At 57.9% G+C, this 23357-nt stretch overlaps 2 protein-coding genes across 3 annotated transcripts in view; both read left to right on the top strand.

The window, feature by feature from the left end:
• MLPH (melanophilin) overlaps positions 1-12412 on the top strand; it is a 46087-nt gene extending 33675 nt beyond the window's left edge. For both annotated transcript variants that reach the window (XM_018040686.1, XM_018040678.1), the window contains exons 9-15: positions 4656-4844; positions 5071-5226; positions 7077-7169; positions 7861-7938; positions 9650-9707; positions 10366-10466; positions 11936-12412. In XM_018040686.1, the coding sequence (XP_017896175.1) occupies positions 4656-4844; positions 5071-5226; positions 7077-7169; positions 7861-7938; positions 9650-9707; positions 10366-10466; positions 11936-11962 (702 nt within the window). In that variant the 3' untranslated portion in view covers positions 11963-12412. The remainder of the gene's footprint in view (positions 1-4655; positions 4845-5070; positions 5227-7076; positions 7170-7860; positions 7939-9649; positions 9708-10365; positions 10467-11935) is intronic.
• PRLH (prolactin releasing hormone) lies at positions 20530-21298 on the top strand. Its single transcript, XM_005678756.2, has 2 exons — positions 20530-20629; positions 21102-21298. Exons 1-2 carry the CDS (start codon positions 20530-20532, stop codon positions 21296-21298), a joined length of 297 nt encoding a protein of 98 aa, XP_005678813.2.

The raw sequence follows: 23357 nt of genomic DNA, 5'->3' as shown, positions 1-23357 counted from the left end.
AGTGGGGCAGAAGCGTGGTGTGCTCCAGCTCTGCGTGCCTCCCTCTCCAGAGTCTGTGCCCTCAGCCCAGCTGGCCCTTGTTCCTGTAACACCGCCTGGAGGTATCACCCAACCCGGGGCCGGGCATTTCTCCTGTTCTCACCTCCATCCCTGAGAGGTGTCGCTGACCCTTTGTCCTAAGCGCAGCAGGGTGTGAGAGGCCCTGAAAAGGCCTGCAAGGAAGAGCTATCTCTCTCTGCCACGCGACCCAGGGGGGTCTCCCTTCCTTTAGGGAACAGCTGCAGAGATGCTGACACAAAGGAAGCGGACTTTGATTCAGACCAAGGGTCACTGGCTTGGCCCCTGGGGGTGGGGGAGGATGGTGGTGGAGGGAAAGGCCACTCCAAGACAGAGATCTCCCCCATACAGAGACCTCCCCAGGCAGAGACCTCCCCAGGCAGAGACCTCCCCAGGACAGAGACCTCCCCAGGACAGAGACCTCCCCAGGAAAGAGACCTCCCCAGGCAGAGACCTCCCCAGGACAGAGGCCTCCCCAGGACAGAGACCTCCCCGGGCAGAGACCTCCCCAGAACAGAGACCTCCCCAGGCAGAGACCTCTCTGGGCAGAGACCTCCCCAGGACAGAGACCTCCCCAGGCAGAGACCTCCCCAGGCAGAGACCTCCCCAGGACAGAGACCTCCCCAGGCAGAGACGTCTCCAGGACAGAGACCTCCCCAGGCAGAGACCTCCCCAGAACAGAGACCTCCCCAGGCAGAGACCTCTCTGGGCAGAGACCTCCCCAGGACAGAGATGTCCCCAGGCAGAGACCTCCCTGGCTGCAGAACACAGCTGGCAGAGCAGTTCCCGGTTCCCAGGGACAATGGGATGAAGACTAGAATTAAATTGTCTATTTTCAGCAAGTTTTTAATTTAGCAACTTCAGTGACTTTCAGGAAAATACAGATCCCAGTATTAGCCCTACTGACACCAGTCCTCCTTCTTGCCTCCTTGAATTTCATGCTTGTGCCTTGTCTCTGGAATTCTTCTCCATTTCTTTCTCTTGACTTTATTTACTCTGACTAACATTTTGCTTGCAGGGTGTCCTCCACATCTTTATGAACAGGGAGTTGGGCGGGATGAAGAGCAACCTCCCAAGGCAGCAGCACCCCCAAGTGCCAGTGAAGACCCGGGTCAACCCTTACAGGGTCTTCGTGGAGGAGCTGCTGCAGGGCCCTGGAGGAAGGTCTCTGCCTCCACCCACCTCTCAGAGCAGCTCTTCTAAACCAGGTCTCATAGACATGCCCGTGGGAGGGCAAGCGTTCTCGAGAATAATCTTTTGTTGGGGTCCATCTGAATGGTCCTCCCATGACCTACTGTCTGTCTCTGAGTCTGTACTCACGATTGGGACTTTCTGGGTGAGGGATACTCAGCAAAGACTTTGTATAGACAATCACTCATGCCGAGAGGAGGCCGAAGATGGTGCAGTGGTACCAAGGATGGATGCTGCAAGGCCCTGAGGTGGTACGCCATGGCACGCACCCCACCCCGAGTGGTGGGTGGCGAGCGCTGGGGACCTGAGAGCTTGGGCTCCAGACACTGACTCAGTTTCCCCACAAAGGGCCTCGCCAGCAGCAAGTGGCAGTAGTTTGTTTTGCTCCACGGCCATGTCTGGACTGTATTTGTAAGTTGTTTGTTTACATTTTGCTGCAAAGGAGCTGAAAACACTAGGGCTTTATTCCGAGTTGCCACCCGTGTGTCCCGGGAGCATATGATTTACCTCAACACGGAGCTTACATGGGGCAGAGTGACTCCCACTTTTGCAGAAGAGAGGGCTAAGAGCTCATTGGGTTCCTGAGTGCCTGAGAGGCAGGTGTGCCCTGGGGGGCGGGGGGTGTCCACAAGGGGTCAGCAGCTCTTGATCCCAGGTGGAACAGCAGGATGGTGCTCTGTGCGTCGTGTCCGTGCCATCCAGAAGGCAGATGGCCGAGTCCTCGCCCAGAGAGCAGCGTGGAGCCCGAAGCTCACCTCCCAGACTGAGGGCTGTGGCCTCCCCGTGGCTCCACGCTGCCCTGCCCCCAGCCTGTCCCTCTCAGGACGAGAACTTCCTGATTCTCATCATGGGTGTGTTTCCTTCTGTTTCACTCTGGAGGTGACATTTCACTGTGCCTGTGTTGGGCTCTGGTTGGTTCAGCTCTTACCCTCTGGCCACATGTTCCATGCCGGCCATGCTCCCTGCACGGGGCTGTCCTCTGAGCGCCCTTCCCTGCCCCGCCAGGCATTGATTGTTGCTTCTCAGATGACAGAGAGAGTGACCAGAGCTGGTTCCAGTTGCCAGCAGCCACTTGAGGTGACGGCGGGGCCCCTCCTGCCCGAAACCTTCATGCTTAAGTTTCTCAGCTCATGTTCTTCTCTGGGCAGACTTGCCCGCTCAGAGGCCCCGCTGCTGTGAAGATCAAACTAATTCCCTACGAAACAACGGGCAAGAGTCTTCCCAGCCTGCCCGTTCCATCTGCCTCTTAAGGCAAGACGGCCCACTGACAAGATAATGGCAGGAAAGATACACCTGCTGGGCTCAGAGGAAAATGGAAGAATTGATTTCCTGTGTCCTGGCCTGGGAGCTAATAGCCTGTGACTCAAGATTCAAGAGCTGGTGACTCAGGGACGAGGAAGCCGTACGTTGAGTCACTTTAGGTCGTTACCTGGGCGCCTCCTGGCCCACGGTGACCCGGGGCGCTGGCTGTTTTGTTACATCAGCCTGGCACGATCAATTCCCACCTTCCTGTGTGGCTCATGATCGGCGGTGAAGGGCCCACTGCCCGTGGCAGTGACGCCGAACGTGTCGCCTCTCCTGCTTTAGTCATGTCCCCCGGGCCCCGCTGCCCCCTCCTGCTGCAGCTTGGCGCCCCAGAGCCCTGTGGTCAGAACACGGGCCGCCCCGTTCCCTTCCCAGCCCACGTCCCCAGCGGTGTGCTTAGCTCTCCTTCCACCGCCTGTGATCGGACACGCAGGGGTGAGCTGTGGATTTCCTGCTGATACAGTCATGCTTCTGGCAGCCAGGTGACCCCCAGGGACCAGGCAGGGGTCAGGAAGGTCCCAGCCAAGTAAGGAGAGAGCTGAAGCCCTTTTGTTAAGGGAGGTTGAGGCACCCACCCAGGTCTCTCTTGAGATTTCCTGGGTTGTGAGCTTGTGGTGTGGTGCTCAGAGAGCCAGGGTTGAGGAGGGAGGTGGTGTCCCCTGCCCCATCCAGGCCCCCCACCATCAGCTGTACCTAGAGCCTGTGCCTCAGTGGGCCCAGCAGGAGGTGCAGGAAACTCAGAGGCATGCAGGGCTGCAGCCTTAGTCAGTTCAATTCAGTCCCATCTGACTCTTTGTGACCCCGTGGACTACAGCACGCCAGGCCTCTCTGTCCATCACCAACTCCCAGAGTTTACTCAAACTCATGTCCGTTGAGTCGGTGATGCCATCCAACCATCTCATCATCTGTTGCCCCCTTCTCCTCCTATCTTCAATCTTTCCCAACATCAGGGTCTTTTCAAATGAGTCAGCTTTTCGCATCAGGTGGCCAAAGGATTGGAGTTTCAGCTTCAGCATCAGTCCTTCCAATGACTATTCAGGACTGATTTCCTTCAGGATAGACTGGTTGGCTCTCCTTGCTATCCAAGAGATTCTCAAGAGTCTTCTCAAGAATTGAAAGCATCAACTCTTCAGGGCTCAGCCTTTTTTATGATCCAAGTCTCACATCCGTACATGTTGGTTCCCTTCTGTTCCAGCCCCTGTTTATGCTGCAATCGCAACTGCATTTATAACAGAGACTTTAACAATTTTGACCAAATAATCCCACCCTGAAAATTAGTTTTGAGAAGCACATACACAGATAAGAGCCTGGAGCAGAGATTGCCAGACACAAGCACTATTTTCCTCTGTGTTTCTCAGCAGCTGAGGCAAATAAGTAGACATTCTGGGTTGTATGAATCTCATCCAAGCCAGGTAACAAACTTTCCTGGCTCTAGATTCAAGAAGGGATATGTGGTGAAAGTGCCGCTCACTGTGTCATAGTAAACCTGCCTGCGATGTTCACACGAGTCACAGATATGCTGTGGACACGTCTCAGCTCCAGGCAGGCATCTGCGACTCTGACTCCCTTTGCAAAGCCGACAGGAAGCATTGGCACAGAGCCTGGCATGCAGAGGCACGCCATGGTCAGTGGACGTGAATGCCACTGTCCTATGCAAGTTCAGGACCCACCCCCCCGAGCCCTACTTCAGTATAAACATGAAACGGACAGAGGAAAACCCAGAGAACAGACATGTCGACTCGCTGGGCCTCAGCCGACCAGTTGCAAACAGTCCAGGCCGAGATCTTGGTTTGGCACCTTAGCAATGATGCTAAGCCCTAGGGAATGGCTTGGGGACCCAGTTTGGGGACAGAGAGATATTCAAAATGGTGCCTCCCCAATGGCCTGGATGCTGTTAGGATCTTCAGGACACCCCACCCTGCCTGGTTCTGGAGGCTGGGGTGGGCAGCACCTTGGCCATGCTCGTGTGGGGGGTGGATGAGACCACAGCTCCAGCCGAGTCCCAGGGGGACAGAGGACAGGGTGCCTCCTGGAGCCCTGCCTCTGAGCATGGTGATTCCAGACAACCCACTGAGTGAGACCCACCCACTTGTCCATTTCAGCATCCAGGTGGCGACGAGCCCACAGATGCCGACGTGGAAGAGGCGGCCCTCAAGAGAAAGCTGGAGGAGTTGACCAGCCACATCAGTGACCAAGGGGTCTCATCCGCGGAGGAGGAAGAGGGCACGGATGCAGGGGCTGAGATGGGCAGAAGCAAGACCATCGAGGACCACCCTGGGGCCACCTGGGAGGTGAGGTCCCCCGAGCAGTCTCGGCAGGAGACGGGGAGGCAGGGCCAGGGATCAGCAGTTTGTGACTGAGGCACCAGCCCAGACACAACTGTTGGTGAGCCCTGAGGGCCCCGGGTGCCCGGCTGCCCCTGGAGTGCAGAGAGCAGCATCGTCAGGACGGGATGTGTGTCACTGAGAGCCCCGCAGCCTCTCCGCCTCGTGGTCACATTTGGGGCTTCTGTCCTAGGTGCGCACGGCAGCAGACCAAACACCCAGCTGGGGGAAGGATCCGCTGAGTCCTGGGGACCCCGAACAGCCCAGCAGGACCACGGAGGCAGAGCTGGCGGAGCTGGAGGGCCAAGTGGCCGCCACAACTCGCAAGGTGCGGCGGACAGAGAGCCAGGTAGGCGGCTGGCCGCGCGATGCCCACCCTGCGCGGGAGATGGAGCACTGTTGGCTTCACGAGAAAGAATAAGTGAACCCGGAGTCCCCAGGCCGGCCTGCCGCCTAGAACGTGCGTGGCCTGGAGACACGCCCTTCTCCTCGGGGACGGAAGGGTGCCCCAGACAGATGGTGGGGGCCCTGAAGGCCGAGGAAGGGCCCTGAAGAGCTCGCATAGCGGAGCCCACACTGTCAGCCTCAGAGCAGGAATTTGGGGGTGTCTATCGGAACCACCCTCCATCCACCCCCAACAGCCCAGCCGTGCCTATTCCCCTTCAGGTCGGCAAGAGACAGGCAGTGTGGAAGGAAGAGGCTGACCCTTCCCCTCGCTGTCCTGGGAGGGCTGTCCAGAAGGAGGCTTAGATTTTAGGACGGCCCCAGGGCTCAAATTCTGACCAAGGGTCACCCTGTGTGCTTGGGTCCAGGGCTTGAGTTGGGGGGGGGGTGGTCAATGGTGTGCAAAGATCAAAGGATGGGGCAGGGGCCTCCAGAGACAACAAAGGAGCCTGGGCTCTACTCTGCCCACCCCCGGGGACCCTGGAGAAGAAGGGTTCAGCCCTCAGAGTGCGGAGGACCCAGCCCCCACTGCCCGTTCATTCCCGCTTCTGTTCTCTCCAGCACGTGCCCTTCCATCCCCAAGGAGAGGGGTGTGTTGCCAGGCTGGGCAGGCTATGGGGAGCAAGCCAGCCTGGGAACTCTGGGCTCACTTATTCCTTCTCGTGGGGCAGACAATCAACCTCCCGAGTGTGGCCAGTGTCCTGTAGACACACAGATGCAGCAATGAACACCTCAGACCAAGCCCCTGCCTTCGTGGAGCTCACATCCTTAGTGAGAGGAGGCAGAGAGCAAGTCCACAACCAAGGAGCGCATCTCGGTTCACGAGGAGAGGAGAGCCCGAGGGAGCACTGGGACAGGCCGCTTAGAAGGGCGATCAAGAAGGGATAACCCTAGAAGAAGGCATGGGGCTTCCCTGGTGGTCCAGTGGCTAAGACTCTGCTCTCCCAATGCAGGGGGCCTGGGTTCGATCCCTGGTCAGGGAACTAGATCCCACATGCTGCAACTAAGGGTCCTGCATGCCGCAACTAGGACCTGATGCAACCAAATAAACAAGCAAAGATTTAAAAAAAGAAGGCAGCATGTGCAAAGGCCCTGCAGCGGTGTGAACGAGATATGTTCAGGGGTCAACAGTGGACCCTGACACTAGAGAGTGAGGTGTGAGGAGCAGGCCAATTCCAGAGAACCCATTGGACCTCAGGAACAATGGCGGGCCTTAGTCCACGGGGTCGCGAAGAGTCGGACACGACTGAGCGACTTCACTTTCACTTTTCACTTTCATGCATTGGAGAAGGAAATGGCAACCCACTCCAGTGTTCTTGCCTGAAGAATCCCAGGGACAGGGGAGTCTGGTGGGCTGCCGTCTATGGGGTTGCACAGAGTCGGACACGACTGAGGCGACTTAGCAGCAGCAGCAGCAGGAGGCATCTGAATGGAGCTGACGGGCCCTGGTTCCTGTTCCCGGAAGCTTCCTCCTCCCACTCTCCCCCCAGTCACTACCGTCTTCCTTCCAACCCTCAAGGATGAGCCTCCAGACAATGTGTGAAACCCCTCTCCTCACCCCTGGGGATGGGTGACTCTTCCGATGACCATGGACGATGGGTGAAAATGAGGTCCCCGGGAAGTGCCCCTGGTCGCAACACCCATCTTAGGGGGAGTATCACGGTAGCAAATTCGATGAAAGCGGAGCAGCTGCTCTTCCTGGTCCACAACATTGAGACGGGCCTTCCAAGTGATGTCTATCTGTCATTCCTCCAGGTTTCGAATATCAAGTCCAGGATTGCAGCCTTGCAGGCAGCGGGGCTCACGGTGCGGCCCTCGGGAAAGCCCCAGAAGAAGTCTAACCTCCCGGTGAGTGGAGGGACTTCGGGGCCCTGGGGGGTCGTGCCCGGAGCCCTGGGAAGGGCACAGGGTGGCCTGGGGCAGCGATAGCCCCCACCAGCCGCCTCCCTCTTCTCTCCCCTGATGTCAGTGACCTGGATGGGATTCTTTTTCATCTGTTACTGCCGATTCTAACATAAAAAGCACTTTACTGGGGGAGGCGGGCCAGGGGGTGCCCCAGACGGGCTTAACAGAGCTCCACTTCACAGCGGGTGCGATCGAGGGGCAGGGTGGAGATCCGCCCACAGCAGAGACCTGGGAGCGGCATCCTCCTCCCCGATTCAAGTCGGGAATCTCTGGCAGAAGAATGACAGGTGCTCCCAGGAGAGCCCCAGGGGCAGCTGCCAGGACGCCCCGGTTGAACCTGAACTTCACATGTGCAACAAGTCATTTCCTTGTATGAGTACCCGGGGTGCACGCTTTGGGGCGTGCATATACTACAGCGTTCACTTACGGTTGATCTGCAAACCAGAGCCAGCTGGGCATTCCGTATTTTAATCTGCTGAACCCAGAGCCCCAGTGGTGTGTTTGGAGGACTGACAGGCCATCCCAGCCTTTCAGGCCGAGTATTAGTACATCCGTTCTTAGTCCTGCTAACCTGCCCTGCGGCTGGAGGTCAGACAGGCTGTCATGTCGCCCAGACGCCTTCTTTGTTCTCCAGATCTTTCTTCCCCGGCTTGTCAGGAAATCTGACCAGAGTCTGAAGGATCCACACGCAGACCCTTCGGATGAGGCCGAGGTATGTGTTCACTGCACCCAGGCTCGAAGGGGTGGGAGAGGGTAAATGACTGGCCTGACTTTTCTAGCAGCAGGACAAGCCAGTGGGCGGTGGAGCTGAAATAGTCAGACTTTAAGAAGCCTGGCGAGTCTCCCAGGCTGGCTTCCCCTAGAGGCACGGCTTGGGGTAGGGTGTCTATCAGTGGCGGTGGAGGTGGGGGGGTGTAGCTGGGAAAACCCATCAGGGGAATGGAAGGGTGGGACAGAGGGCAGGGCTGGGGTAGGGGCTGGGGAGGAGGCGGGCAGACCCCCAGGCAGGGCAACCGGCTCAGGGTAACACAGAGCCCCGGAGACACTGCAGGTCACAGAGAAGTCGTCCTGCGCCTGGACCACGTGCTGGATGTGTGCCCCCTGCATGCTCACCGGTCAAGGGGGATGCATATCCACTGGCGCAGGGTCTGGGCACAGCCCTGCGCTGGGAGCCGCACATCCAGCCCGTGGGAGGGAGCACGGGGCCTCCACGCAGGCAGCAGCACACGGGTAGACGTCGTGGAGGGGCGACACCCCTCAGCCTGCCCTTCAGGAAGACACGGGGTGGGGGGCAGCGCCAGTCCCAGGGCCCCACGGAGAGTGGCATCTGCCCCACGTCCTGCCAGCTCCCGGAGATCTCAAGTGACCATCGAGTCACTTCTGCTTCTCCTGACAGCGGCACTGGGTCGCTCTTCCCAGCAAACATGGTATTTTTTCCATCCCTTCCATCTGAGGTTCACAACACTTGGTGAGCCAGGGTGGATGCCACCCCCGTTGCAGTGACGGCGAGACTGGGGGTCAGGCAGACCACACAGACCACCGAGCCAGAGGGTCTCAGGCAGGACCCCAGCCTCTCCTCGGGGCCAGACCTCCCTGACGCGCCCCAGGATGCCCGGCCCTGGGGGTGTCCCCGGCCAGGCCCCCGGTACAGCCCCAGAGCAGCTGGGCTGAATCCCAGGTGGCCGGGTCCGCAGGACTTCCCAGGAAGTCAGTCTGTTTGGCTCTCACTTCCCCCTGAGGAGGCAAAACAGAGAAAGACTTGTCCCAGAGTAGAGACTTGAGTGACAGGAAAGGGCGAGGGAAGGGACAGTGTGAGTCAGCAACCGCAGGTGCTGGGCTTGTATTGTTGTGTGGTTCAGTCGCTCAGTCGTGTCCGACTCTCTGCGACCCCATGAACTGCAGCACACCAGGCGTCTCTGTCCATCACCGTCTCCTGGAGTTTACCCAAACTCATGTCCATTGAGTAGGTGATGCCATCCAACCATCTCATCCTCCGTCGTCCCCTTCTCCTCCCGCCTTCAGTCTTTCCCAGCATCAGGGTCTTTTCCAGTCAGTTCTTCACATCAGGTGGCCAAAGTATTGGAGTTTCAGCTTCAGCATCAGTCCTTCCAATGAATATTCAGGACTGATTTCCTTTAGGATGGACTGATTGGATCTCCTTGCAGTCCAAGGGACTTTCAAGGGTCTTCTCCAACAGCACAGACTCTTGAGAGCCCCTTCCCAAAATGGGCAGTTCTCCAAAAGGCACACATCTCTTTCATGTTCTGGTATTTGGTCATTTATTGATAACATGCATTGTAGTACTGTTTAAAGGTCTTCGTTTGTCAGAATTTGCTTGAGTGGTGAGGAATTTGCATTTAGCTTCCGGTGCCCCTAACGATCACAGCAACATAGTGACACCCAGAGACGTGTCCTTCTTCTAGGTGGAGGCTGTGCCCTGTCTCGTGAGGAGGAAGCTCAGCAATTACCCCAAAAGCCAAGGTAAGTCACTTGCTCCCCTCATTCCCCAGGCCTAAGAGAGCGTGAAAATGACCAATCAGGGCCCCAGGTTTGTAAGTGAGCCATGGGACCCAGCGTCTCATGCCCTGACCCACAGGACACCCCAGTGAACCCTGGCCACCCGCAGGGACTGTTGCAGTGAGCTGATGCCTGGATCCCTGGAATTTGCTACTTTAAGCACATAAAGGTGAAGGTGGTGGTGTCTGTGTCTTATGATATGATTTGAACGTATACAGTAGGGCGCCAGTGGTAAAGAATCGGCCTGCCAGAGCAGGAGGCACAAGAGACGCAGGTTCCATCCCTGGGTTGGGAAGATCCCCTGGAGAAGGAAATGGCAAGCCACTCCAGTATTTCTTGCCTGGAAAGTCCCATGGACAGAAGAGCCTGGGGGGCTACAGTCCATGGGGTCTCAAAGAGTCAGACATCACTGAGCTCGCACATGCATGCGCGGTGCACAGCCCCAGACCTCACGCAGAGCGTGGGGCACGGTTTCTTGATGTCTTGGTGGTGAGAAGGGCAGCGTCCGTCCTGGGTGGTTCATTCATTCTCATGCTGCTTTTAAAATTCCTTAGGAGGCAAAGGCACTTGTTTGAGGTAAGCGTGTGATTAATAAACAAGCCCCCTTCTGTTTTCCCCGAAGACAAAGATGATGACTGCTTCAGTCGGAAGTCCATGTACCGCGGATCCCTGACCCAAAGAAACCCCAATGGCAGGAAGAGTGCCGCCAACTACAGCTTTGCAGTGAGTTTTCTCTGTTCTCTGGGGCGGCTTAAAAATTCTGTGACCTGTCAGGCTGACACTTGAAGTCTTCAAAGTAAAGAATTGGGATAAACTGACAAGAAAAGTAAGATCAATAAAAGATCTAAAGGAAAATGGAAAACATATCTAAAGGTACCCCAGTGTCAGGCTGATTGGGGGGTCGCCTCGCCCTGGGGGTCTGGGCTTGGGATCCCGGACAGCCCACGAGACATCCGGGACTCCCCGCCCAGCCCCGCGCGCCTTCCCTGCGCGGTAAAGGTTGTGCAGCTGAGCCACCTGTGCAGATGCTTGGGTCGGCGCTGTCCCCTGCTTCCCTGGGAAGGACCTCCATGCAGAAGGAGCCTGGGGTTCCTCCCCAAGCCCAGGGAGCATCAGGCTGGCCCGGGAGCGGCTGTGGCCTTGACGCCTGCAGGAGCGCCTCTGGCAGGCCTTCTCCCACACCACGGTCGCTGGTGTTTCCAGCCGCACGAGATCCTGGGGGAAGCGCCCGGTTCTCTGACGTGGGTGCTGCCTGCCCGGGCCCCCCGCTGCGGTCCACACGCACACACACGGTGCTGTCACAGCGCGAGACAGCCGATCGAGGGACCAGACTCACGCCCACAGCCCAGGGATGGGCAGGAGGCCTCGGTGGCCACCATCAGGGTCCCAACACCCTGGATCCCCACCGCTGTCCACACCCACACTACACCTGCCGGCTGCAACCACCCAGCAGCAATTCTGACTTCCTCCCGGTTACGCAAGTCTGAGGCGATGCCTTGGCTGTCCGAGAAGATGAAGTGCCCACTCTGTTATTTCCACGGACTCCATCTTTAAACAGATTTCAAAGGATTTCACAACACTCACTGCTGACGCCTGGGGCTGGGAGACGGGCAGGCAGGTGGGGCCCACGGGTCCGACTCAGCCAGCCTCCCCCCAGCCCAGACGAGGCCGCCTGGGCCGTGGCCAGAGCAGGGCCATTCACTGCAGGAGACTGATAACAAAATCGCCAACGGGGGCTTGAAAATCTAAGCGCTTCCAAATGAGAACACACCTTCCTGTGTTTCAGCGCTTCCAGTTGTTAAAATACTTTCCATCTTCATAGCCCGTTTGATGAGGGCTGGTGTCATGGACCCAAATTCATAGCTGAGGAGACTGAGGCAGAGAGGGGTTGAGTGAAAAACCGGCCAGGGGTTGACCGATGCCTTCTGACGCAGGTCCACGGGTTTGTGTGTGCAGCTGTGTGCCCTCCTGCGTGTGTGTGTGCGTGTGTGTGTGTGTGTACATGCCCGTTGTTTTTAAGTGCACACACTCATACAGCTAAGTGCATCTTTCCTCGTGCACACACCTGTGTGTCTCCATGTCCCCCTGTCCTCGCCTGTGAGTTTCCGGGCCTGTGTGCGCCCATGTGTACAGCTGTGTATCTCACACCCACTTGTGCATACGGTGTGTCCATGTGTGTTTGTGCTTCACAGAAGCCCGTGATGACCCACCAGCCCTAAGAGGAGAGGTTCGCCTGAACGGGACACCCACCCTCTTCCCCTCCACCTCGGTCACTGCGTCCCACCTCCTGCCCCGCGCTTTCCACGGTACACAGCCCAGTGGAGGAAGAGGAGATGCTGAATCTGTGATGCCCAAAAGCCTTGCCCACTAAGATTTTCTTCCGACCTGACTGTCTCTGCACCACGAGCTCTGGTCCCATCCCCACTGACCCCTCAGTGTCTCAGTCCCCACAGGGGCCACGTTGCCCACAAGCTGGCCCATGGCCGCTCCAGGGGGACTTTCAGAATTGGCATCCGCGTTGATCCAGATGACTTGGGCTTTGGCAGTGTGCTGGGGTTTGTAGAAACAATGGGGCTGATCCTCCTTCTCCAAATGAAAGCTGCTTCAAATAAGCAGCTCCTAAATTCAGTGTTGGAAATGATTAAAGATGCCTGTACGTGGGAAGAGGATCGGTTCTTTGTGATGTGCAGGCCTCCTTATTCACAAAATAAACGGGGGGGGGGTGTCAATGTGAGTTCCTAGCCTTCAGGGGAGGCGGTCCTGGCTGGCCTGGAGCCCTGCCCTGGAGGTGAGGGTAACAGGCCCACTGCTCCATGGCTAACTTAAGTGCAAAGAGCTTCCAACCTGGAAACACACTGGTCCCTCTTTCCAAAGGCCCCTCGCAGGGGTCTCCGATTAGGTCCAGAGCTGTGCTCACTCGTTCATTCATGCACCTGGTGGTGCGCACAGCCCCGGGATCTGTGTTCATCCGTGGCCATGGCCGGGTCATCGGGGATGTGAGTTCTCCCGGTCCTGTGCTGGCTTCTCGGCCCCTCCTGCCCCCTCTCCTTCCCTGTTAGGACCATGGCTTTAGGTGCCCGTGGCTGGTCTGCTGCCCAGATGCCCCGAGGTCCCCTGCACAGACCAGCCACCCCTTCCCCCGGCATCTCAGTGTCAGCCCATTCTGCTGACCTCGGATCTCACCCCCCACACCCTGCTGCGCCCGCTCAGGTCAGCTCCGTCCTCCCCGAGGCTCCAGGCAAGGCTCTGCCCTTTCTTCAACCTCAAGTTCTGTCGGGAAAGCTGGCCTCTGCCTTCTGCACACACCTCCGCCCGCCCCCCTCCCCCGACTCCGTCCGCAGCTGTGTCGCTGACTCGGGATTTTTCTTTCCGGCTTATTTTTGCTGTGGGCCCCTTTCTTTCCGGTTTATTTTTGCTGTGGACCCCTTTTAAAGTGTTTATTGGATTTGTGGCACTATTGCTTCTGTTTGATGCTTTGGTTTTTTTGGCCACAAGACATGTGGGATGTTAGTTCCCTGACCAGGGATCAAACCTGCTCCCCATGCATTGGAAAGTGAAGCCTTAACCCCTGGGCCTCCAGGGACATCCCTGGGATATATTTTTATGCCAAAGATGTGCACTCTGCTGTTCCCAGGATGTCAGCTCTGGTTTCACGAGCCTCCTAGCCCTCTCCCTGCAGTTCCTTCCTGTGCTTATTTTATACCAGGTTGTGTTGCATGGATGCTGTGCTTTTGTTTCCAGGGCGACCTGTGGTCCACTGTGTGACTGTCCTCTAGAGAACATCCTTGTGTCTTGTGGACCCGGGTTTCCCGGGACCACTGGCTGCTGCCTGCCACACTTGGGGTGTCAGGAAGGTCACCAGAACCCCACTGCCGGCCCCCTGCACCTTGCCTTTCCAGCCTTGGGGAGCCATGCGAGGAGGCAGCCCTCTGGCCTAGGCCCCACAGTCCTGTCGGTTTGGAGGGACAATGTCCAAGGCAGATCAGCCCTTCCCTTTTCTCCAGAGCCCCTCTGCTCCTGTTCCCTCCTGAGGCTGCCCACCCCAGCGGTCTGGGTCGGGTCAGCAGATCTGGCCACATCCCTGTGTTTCCTTGTGTCTGTTGTTGCTTCTGTGCTACAAAATCAGAGCTGAGTACGTATGGGAAATCTGTGCTGACCCCTGGTCCGGGCCCGTGTCATTGACCTGGGCAGCAGGGGCTGGCAAGCATTGTCCCTGGCAGCGCCAAGCAGGGAGGAAGGACCAGACCTTGCCCACCTCCTGGATCTTCACCCCAGCCTCCCCGCGCCCCGGCTTCTGCCACCCCCGCCCAAACCTCCCCTCCCAGGTGCCTGTCTGCCCCCCGAGGCTCTTCTCAAAGTCTGGCCTTGTTTGTTCTCTTGTTCTACAATTACTGCAAGTTTTGTTTGGTGAAGAAGCCAGAAGCGAGGAATAAGTGATGAGTTAGTCGCTCAGTTGTGTCTGACTCTTTGTGACCCCATGGACTGTAGCCCACCAGGCTCCTCTGTCCTTGGGATTCTCCAGGCAAGAATACTGGAGTGGGTTGTGCCATTTCCTTCTCCAGAGGACCCTCCCAACCCATTGGCAGGCAGATTCTTTACCATCTGAGCCACCAGGAAAGCCCAAAGGAGCCAGAATGAGGAGAGGAGGAAGGCCAGCAACTCCCATTCACTCACCATCTCAGCAAAAAAAACAAATATGTTGTATCTTGGAAAACACACCACACACAGCCTGACCTCCTTGGGCCCCCAGCTGCTCGAACAGATTGCTACAAACTGGGCAGCTTAGAACGACAGAAGCGTGTCCTCTGGCAGAGGCCAGAAGGCCAGAATCGAGGTGCGTGCAGGGCCGCGCTCCCCACAGAGGCTCCAGGAGAGGCTGTCCGCAACCTCTGCCCGGCTCTGGCAACTCTCGCTGTCCTCGGCCAGCGGCCTCCTCCCTCCAGGCTGCGACTCCACCGCCACCCAGGCTCCTTCCCTGTGTCTCCTGTCTGTCTGTCCCAAACATCCCTCTGCCCATCTCTCACAAGGACCCTCATCGCTAGATTTAGGGCCCATCTGCATTCTCCAGGACAGTCACCTCACCTCAAGATTTTTACCCCAATCACACAAGCAAAGACCCTGTTCCGGAAAAGCTCACGTGTGGACTTCCCTGGCAGCCTAGTGGTTAAGACTCCATGCTTCCAATACAGGGAGCACAGGTTCAACCTCAGGTTGGGGAACTAAGATCCCACGTGCCACATGAACACCCCCCCCTCCAAAAGAAAACCATCTTGCAGGCACTCCCTGGGGCTCAGGGGTCCTGGCAAGAGCAGCAGAGCATCTCACCTGCGTTTGCCCCACCAGCTGCCATGACATCTCCAGCTCCCCAAGGGCCCCTCAGGCACTCTGGGTCCTCTGATGAAGACCACGGGGTGGGGGACATCATTCCACTCTGTCAGCGGGCCGAGCTCTGGGCTCTGCGATGAGGGGGCAGGGCTGGAGCGGTGCCACCGCCCGCTGGTGGACCCCTGAGTAAAGCAAGCAACAGACAGCCTACAGCGGGAATGGGAAAGGGCTTTATCTGAGCCAAGCTGAGGGCTACGGCCCGAGGCATGGCCTCTCGGATCCCTCAGAATCCGCGCCAGAGAAGCAGGCTTTCAGCAGTTTCGTGTCTCACCCGAACGAAAAAACATTAAACAAGTCAAGGATACATCCCTTCAAGGCTTCAAAAACACAACGCGCACAGGGAGTCAGCACGGCCTTGGCACTGGGAGGGGAGACTTAGCATCAAAGGGGGACCAGCCTTGGGGTCCCAGGGCAGGAGGCGTCTCATCTTTATGTTGAACATGGACACTCCTAGTTGGGCGGCTTCCCAGGCGACTCAGTGGTAAAGAACCCCCTCAGCCCCCAGCAATGCAGGAGGCACAGAGTCGCGGGTTCAGTCCCTGAGCCGGGACGATCCCCTGGAGGAGGGAATGGCAATCCGCCCCAGTGTTCTTGCCTGGGAAATCCCATGCCCAGAGGAGCCTGCCGGGCTGCAGTCCACGGGGTCTCGAAGTTGGACACGGCTGAGTACGGGCAACAGTGGTGTTTTTTCCTTGTGGTCAGTGAGCCTTTTTCTGTTTGAGTTTAAGCAGCTGCACAAAGCAAGTTTGATGGGCCACAAACAGGCTGTTCTAGTTGGTATCAAATTCAGGGTAACTCGCATGTAAGTGGGGCTTCCCTGACAGCTCAGTTGGTAAAGAACCCACCTGAAATGCAGGAGATCCCAGTTCTGGCTTCCATCCCTGGGTCAGAAAGATCTGGAGAAGGGAACGGCTGCCCACTCCAGTATTCTGGCCTGGAGAATTCCATGGACTGTATAGTTCACGGAGTCGGAAAGAGTCGGACACGACTGAGCGACTCTCCCTTTCCCCTATAAGCCAGCATGACTTCCCCAGGCCTCAGTGTGTGGACATTTCTTTCATCAACACCAACCCTGCACTGTGGCGGAGATGCTTGGCTGAAAGGGGAGGGTTCGCTACCCCACACACTCACGCACACATGTGCACTCACACACACACGCAAGCACATGCTCCCCCAACGGTCTGCCGAGGAAGCTGCCTCAGCTGCCCTGGTGTCACGGGGTCCGCTCCCCAGGGGGCCTGGCGCCGGGCAGCCCTGCAGGGAGAGGAGGAGAGGCCCCCTCCAGGCAGGGGCTGGCCTCAGCAGCGCTTCTAGAAGCACCCCCCAGCAGAGCCACTCCGACCCTCGCTCACCCCGCACTGCCCCGGGATCCAGACGGAGTCCATCCCAGGGGCCTCAGCTTGCAGCCGGGGTGTGGGCCGGGTCCCTCCTCTGCCCCTCACGCTCCGTGGACAGCCCCCCTCGCCTGTGCCCCTCCCCCCGACTTCCACTCCAGACCCCCAGGGAGCCCACCTGCCCCCCACAAAACCTTCGTCACCAGGCATGGGCAGCCATGGGAGGAAAGAGAAGCAGCGTGACCCTCTGAGGGCCTGGAGCTGCTCTGGAACTTTCCTCAAAGTCTGATGCAGGCTGGGGAAGGGCCGTGGGGCCACTGCACATGTCTGGGGAGAGCAGCCGGGAGGGGTCCCCCCAGGATGGGCTCCTCGAGTTGATGCTCAGGGGGATGTAAATGATCTTTGCTATGTCGCGGTTCAGGCACTCAGTCGTGTCTGACTCTGCAACCCCATGAATTGCAGCACGCCAGGCCTCCCTCCCTGTCCATCACCAACTCCCGGAGCTCACTCAAACTCACTTCCACCGAGTCAGTGATGCCATCCAGCCATCTCATCCTCTGTCGTCCCCTTCTCCTCTCGCCTTCAATCTTTCCCAGCATCAGGGTCTTTTCCAGTGGGTCAGCTCTTCGCATCAGGAGGTCAAAGGACTGGAGCTTCAGCTTCAGCATCAGTCCTTCCAATGAATATCCAGGGTTGATTTCCTTTAGGATGGACTCGTTGGTCTCCTATCATTATTCAGAATATGAGGCCGAAGTGAAATGGAGAACAGTGTGTAGTTATTTTAAATGGCGTGAGTGTACAGATTTTTTTCACGACTTGAGGATAGGATGGTTAAATGGAAATAAAGAGATTCAAAAATGCATGAATCCGATGAACCTACCCAGAATAACGTGCAAAGCCCATGAAAAGGAAGTACACCCATCACGTGGGATCAATGATTGACTTCTCCGGTGCATGGGTGTTCTTTTATTCCTGTTTTTCTGTATGTGCTGAATTCTATCCAAGTGTATGTAAAGTGCTTTTATAATAAAAATAAGCCTCTTCATTATTTATTTCATAATAGAAATACAGGTATTTGTTTTATAATCATAGCTTCCCAGGTGGTGCTGGTGGTAAAGAACCCTCCTGCCAATGCAGGAGACATAGGAGACAGGGGTTCGATCCCTGGGTCAAGAAGATCCCCCAGAGAAGGGCACAGCAACCCTCCAGTATTCTTGCCTAGAGAATCTCATGGACAGAGAAGCCTGGCGGGCTATGGTCCATAGGATCACAAAGAGTCAGACACGACTGAAGCAGCTTAGCATACGTTATTCATTTTATAATAGAAATGTACACGTTCGTTTTATAATCATAGTATGTGTGTGTGTTCATTGCTCAGTCATGTCTGATTCTTTGCGACCCCATGGACTGTCACGCACCAGGCTCCTCTGTCCATGGGATTTTCCAGGCAAGAATACTAGAGTGGATTGCCATTCCCTTCACCAGATAATCATAATAAATTTCTTTCAACTGTAATTATGACGACTCTGGAAAGGGCTGGAATAAACATAATTTTTCAGTGGTAGAAACAGGACGAAAGTGGTTTGTAAGTAATAAATGCAGCTGTGAAAAGGCACCTGGGTGACAGACCAGCCACGGAAGGATTAGGACGGTGTCGTTCAGCTGTGATGGCCTCTTTGGTTGACTCTGCCCGGGAAGCGGGACTTAGAGGAAGAGGGAGGTGGCTGGAGGGTCACCTCTGTGTCAGCCGTCTTGTGGCTCGGAGCACCGGGGCCAGCGGTGCCTGGCTCTGCACTCTACCCAAAGCGTGCAGAAGGAAAGCTAATGTGTTTTAAAGCCACTCAGCCCAAATGAAATTATATAACCCAGGAAAGGACACATCACATCAGTGATGAGAGTTAAAAAAAAAAAAAAAATTAGAAGAAAAGAAAAAAGAAAATGACTCTTCCGATGTGGCCAGTGAGGGAGGCGGGCGGAGAGGGAGGGAGGGGGTCCGGTCAGCTGCTTCCTCCCGGCGCATAAAAGGGGCGAGCATGCCCCACCTGGGTCCCCGCTCCCGTCCACAGCACTCGCCAGGCTGGGAACCTCGGTGAGTAGCTCGAAAGGTGCTGGAGAGGGTGGGGGTCCTTGACGCTCCAGCCTCCTCCTCTGCCACCCTTCCCTCCCCATCCGGGCAGGGCTCCATCCTGGCAGCCAGGACCAGCTCTGGTGGGGACCCCACCCCATTTGTGCGTCCAGGGGCCACCCCTGCCTGTCCGGGCCCCCTGTTCACTCGGCTGTTGCGATGGAAATGAAAGGTGGAGCCGTCCAGGCAACTCCGCTGGGAACACAGACCCAGAGTCTCACCATCCAGGACTCAACAAGCCCCCGTCTCTCAGGAGGCTGGACCTTGAGGGTCAGGAGACAGGCTCTGCCAGCGCTCTCCTAAGATGCCTTCACCCAGCAGGGTCCCAGCCAGGGGACAGCGACCAGCCCAGCGGGTCTGGGGCCCCTCTTTATCCCTCTACTTTCATGACGGCACCTCCATTTCCTCTAAGTTGGAGTCCCCCCCCCACCCCCGCCGCCAACAGGTCTCTAAAAGAGGAAAGGGTGAACGTTTTAAATCTCTCAGTTGGAGAGCACGTTCCCTGGGGCTAGGGCTTCCCTGGTGGCTCAGACGGTAAAGAATCTACCGGCAACGCAGGAGACACAGGTTCGATCCCTGGGTAGGGAAGATCCCCCAGAGGAGGAAATGGCTACCTACCCTAACCTAACCCTAAGAATACCCTCCAGTATTTTTGCCTGGAGAATCCCAGGGACAGAGGAGCCTGGCGGGATACAGTCCACGGCGTTGTAAAGAGTCGGACACGACTGAGGGACTAACGCTTTCACTTTCCGCTGGGCTCAGGGACAGGCTGGAAAGCCAAGGTCAGCAGAGGGGTCTCCCTGAAACAGACAAGCTCTCTGGCGTCTTCTGCTGGTTCCTTAAGTGCCAGGGGAGGGGGGAGCGGGGGAGGGAGCCAGTCCTAAGAGGTGCGCGCACCTGCGGAAGGTGTTGCCAGGTTTGCCTGGGTGGACACTGTTTCCGGCTCAGCCCAGCAGGGTGAGAGGTGGATTTCTGGGTGCCTCTGTCGCCCACAGCTCTCCCCCACCTGTATAGGGCTGTCCTGCTGCATGAGGGCAGGTCCCCACGGGCTGCTGGTTGATCTTGGAGACTCAGCGGCTTGGATCTGGGGGCACAGGGGCTGGTGAGCACTCCTGGCAGGGATGGTAGATGACTCTTCTACAGTGCCTGGCTGTCAGCAGGCAGGGGGCAGGATGGACCTGGGCTGAGGGAGGGAAAGAGCCCTGCACCCGGGTCCCCTGCCCTGAGCGCGGTCTGGGCTCAGCAGCCCCCCAGGCCCCCGCCCCCGGGTCATGCCTGAGGTTGGGCCACCCCCTCCACCCAGCAGCCACCGGGCTCCTCCTGGCAGGTCCCCACCAACCTGCTCGCCTCTGCCATCCCCCCCGCCACCCCGCCGAGGCCAAGTGTGCCCACCCACAGTGGAGCAGAGGCCTCCCACACGCCTGGCTCCCTGACACAGATGGACAGACAGGCCGAGGCACGCCCAAGACAGCCCAGCTCTGCACCCACAGCTCATATTCCCCCCGGGTTCCTTCTGATGACAGACGGTCCTTGTAAACACAGCTGAGCCCAGGAGAGGCCAATACACACATGGTCACCTCATCAAACGCTCACTGTACAGAGCAGAGACGGGTCCCCGGGGGAGCGAGGGATGTGCAAAGAGCCAGGTGCACCTGCCGTTCCGGGCTCACTGCCACCCCAGCAGAGTAGAGAAGTCCACACTAGAGCTTGACTGGGTGCGCACATGCGTGTAACCCCATGCACACCTGCCAAACACCTGTGCACACCCATGTCGGTGTACATGCATGTGTGCACACACTCACGCACATCCACTCTGACGCACACAGAGTGTGTAAGGCATTATCCGAGGCACCCCGCTTTGCGCACACGCACCCTCATGTGCGCTCACCTTTGCCCCCAGGCTGCACCCTCCCAAGCGGGGCCTCTGCGAGGAGCCAGTGGGATGAAGGCGGTGGGGGCCTGGCTCCTCTGCCTGCTGCTGCTGGGCCTGGCCCTGCAGGGGGCTGCCAGCAGAGCCCACCAGCACTCCATGGAGATCCGCAGTGAGTGTCCCGACCCGCCCCCACCCCCAGGGGTCACAGCGGGGGGACCTGGCCACTTCCTGAGCTGGGGCATCCTTGCTAAGCATCCCGGAGCTGGGGTTTGGCCTCCTGTTCCCCAGACCCTTCCCTTAGATGGCCCCGACAGCTGCTCCCAAGGGTCCCAACCCAGCACATGGGGGAGGGTCACTGCTCACCAGGTGGGTGGCCTGGGGCTGAGTGCACGTGGCCCATGAGAACGGGGCTGTGGGGACAGGAAAGGAAGGGGAGTGTGTCCTGGTGTGAGTCTGAAATCCTATTTCCCAAAGCTGCCCCAGCATCAGAAATGGCGGACGGGTGATCCTCCTTTGCGGGTAGGTGGTCCCGGCGCAGCCCGGATGACAGGCAGCGGTGAGCCGAGCACACCCCCGTCCCGGCCACCAGGGCCGCATTCACCAGGGCACAGGCCTCCACGCGCTTTTCTTGCTCTTTCCAGCCCCCGACATCAATCCTGCCTGGTACGCGGGCCGCGGGATCCGGCCTGTGGGCCGCTTCGGCCGGCGGAGAGCTGCCCCAGGGGACGGACCCAGGCCTGGCCCCCGGCGCGTGCCAGCCTGCTTCCCCCTGGAAGGCGATGCTGAGCCCTCCCGAGACCTCCTGGGGCGGCTGACAGCCCAGCTGGTCCAGGAGTAACAGCAGAATCCTGCCCCTCATCCCTCCTCCTCCACAAGCGACCTACCCTCCAGTCCTAATAAAAGCAGCTGGCTTGTTCACACGTGTCTGCATGGTGACAGAGCGCACGGGACGTTAGCCTGGAAGGACCCTCAGAGCCCAGCAGCCCAGAGGCCCCGGGACTCGCCCAAGGGCACCCGGAACTGAGCAGGGGGCTGGGGCGGCCTTGGCCACCTGCCGCCCGTGCCGCCCCCCAAGCCACCCTGACCAGTTGCTCAGGCTGTGCACTGCATGAGGCCGCAGTGCAGGGTCCCCAGGGAGGGCATCACGGCCCCTCGGCCTCACCTGCCCCGCTCTCTGCTGCAGTTCTTTTTGCCTCCCTGTTGGTACTTGTGGAAGAGAAAGAAGCAGGGGGTGCTTGTTTCCAGGACTCTTGGGTTCGAGTATTTCAACACCACCTTGTGTCTCTTTAGAATCACACGGGGATATCCTTGTGTCCCGTTTCAGGCGGAGCTCGCTTTGGTGTCAGGGGCACACAGCCACTGATAGGACAACTGAGCTCCAACCCTACCTTCTAGGAGCCCCGGTTCTCGCATGAACCTGGGCCTGGGAACACCCACCTCAGTCCTGAGCTTGGGTGGCACAGCCCCTGTATACCTGCCAACAGGTGTGGATGCCCTGTGAGCATAAACCCCCTTCCCCAAGGTGTGCCTACCCCTCCAGTGCTGGGGCCAGGAGCAGGCAGGCAGGTTTAACCAGTTGCTTCTGAACCCAGAGCTCAGGCCCATCAGGCCTCTGCCTGCACCCTGCCTGCAGGATCTCAGGAACCCCCAGGCCTTGGGACTCCTTCCATCCACACTCATCAGGGGCAGGGACACAGAGCCAGCCTGCAGGACCCTGGCCCGGCTGCCTTGCCCAGATAGAGGAAGGTGGGGGTCCACGCTCACTGGCCAGCTGGAGGAGGCTGAACCGGCCCAGACCGCCCGGATGGGGCTGGGTCAGGGCTGCCCCCTCCTGAGCCCCAGGGAGGCCGGAGGGAGGGCAGGGGCCAGTCCCCTCCCAAGGAGAGCTCCTGCCCGGTCAGCACCGCCCCAGGCTGGACGCACACGTAGGAACAGGAGTGCGGCCAGTCCCCTCCCAGCCCAGGCAGGTGCTGGGCCTGGCCCAGAAGCATGGAGAACCAAGGAAAGCAGTTCAATCCAAAGTGACCACATGGCCCCCTCCCACCCGCGGGGACACACCCCAAGAGCTGAGAACCGCTGTTCAAACAAACACTTACATAGGACAGTTCCCAGCAGCACAACAGCCAAAAAAAGTAGAAAAAAACCCAACCCCCATCAACAGATGAGTGGATATCAAAACGCGGTCCATGCATACGTACCACGGCTTATTACTCAGCCACGGAAAGGAGTGACGCTCTTCCTAATGTGCCACGTGGAGGAACCATGAAGACAGGACCAACAAGACCGAAGCTGGGCACCAAAGGCCCCCTCGCGTGTGACTCCATTCACAAAGGTCCAGGGAGGCAAGTCCACAGGCAGAAAGTGGTTTGGTGGCTGCCAGGGGCTGCTCCAGGGGTACAGGGCTTCCTTTAGGGGCTGAAAGTGTCTGGGACTTGGCCAAGGTGGTGACCGTGCTAAACGCCGCTCAGCTGCACACTTTAAATAGAAGAGCTCACAGCTCCGTGTGCTGCAGATGTGGAAACATCAGTGTGGCAAAGGGCTCCAGATTCCAGCCACGCAGCACCTGGTACCCAGTCAGGGTGGCCCCCGGAACACAGCTTCTGAGCCCAGAGAGTCGGGGAGATGGGAGATTTTATGTATTCTCCAAACTCCTACTATGGAAGTTTTAAACCCACAAGAAAGCTCAAAAATATGATGATGATACCTAATATCCTCCTTTTTTTTTTTTTGGCTGCAAGGCATGTGGGCTCTTAGTTCCCTGACCGGGAATCAAACCGGCTCATTGGAAGCACAGAGTCTTAACCACTGGACTGCCAGGGAAGTCCCTACCCTCCACTTATAATAGCTGGAATCTGAGAAAATGTAACAAGCCCTTAGAAGCAAAAGTGAAAGTGGCT

This window comes from Capra hircus, chromosome 3 (genome assembly GCF_001704415.2).
Source record: "Capra hircus breed San Clemente chromosome 3, ASM170441v1, whole genome shotgun sequence".
Lineage (NCBI taxonomy): Eukaryota > Metazoa > Chordata > Mammalia > Artiodactyla > Bovidae > Capra > Capra hircus.
This window is presented reverse-complemented; position numbering and strand designations above follow the sequence as displayed.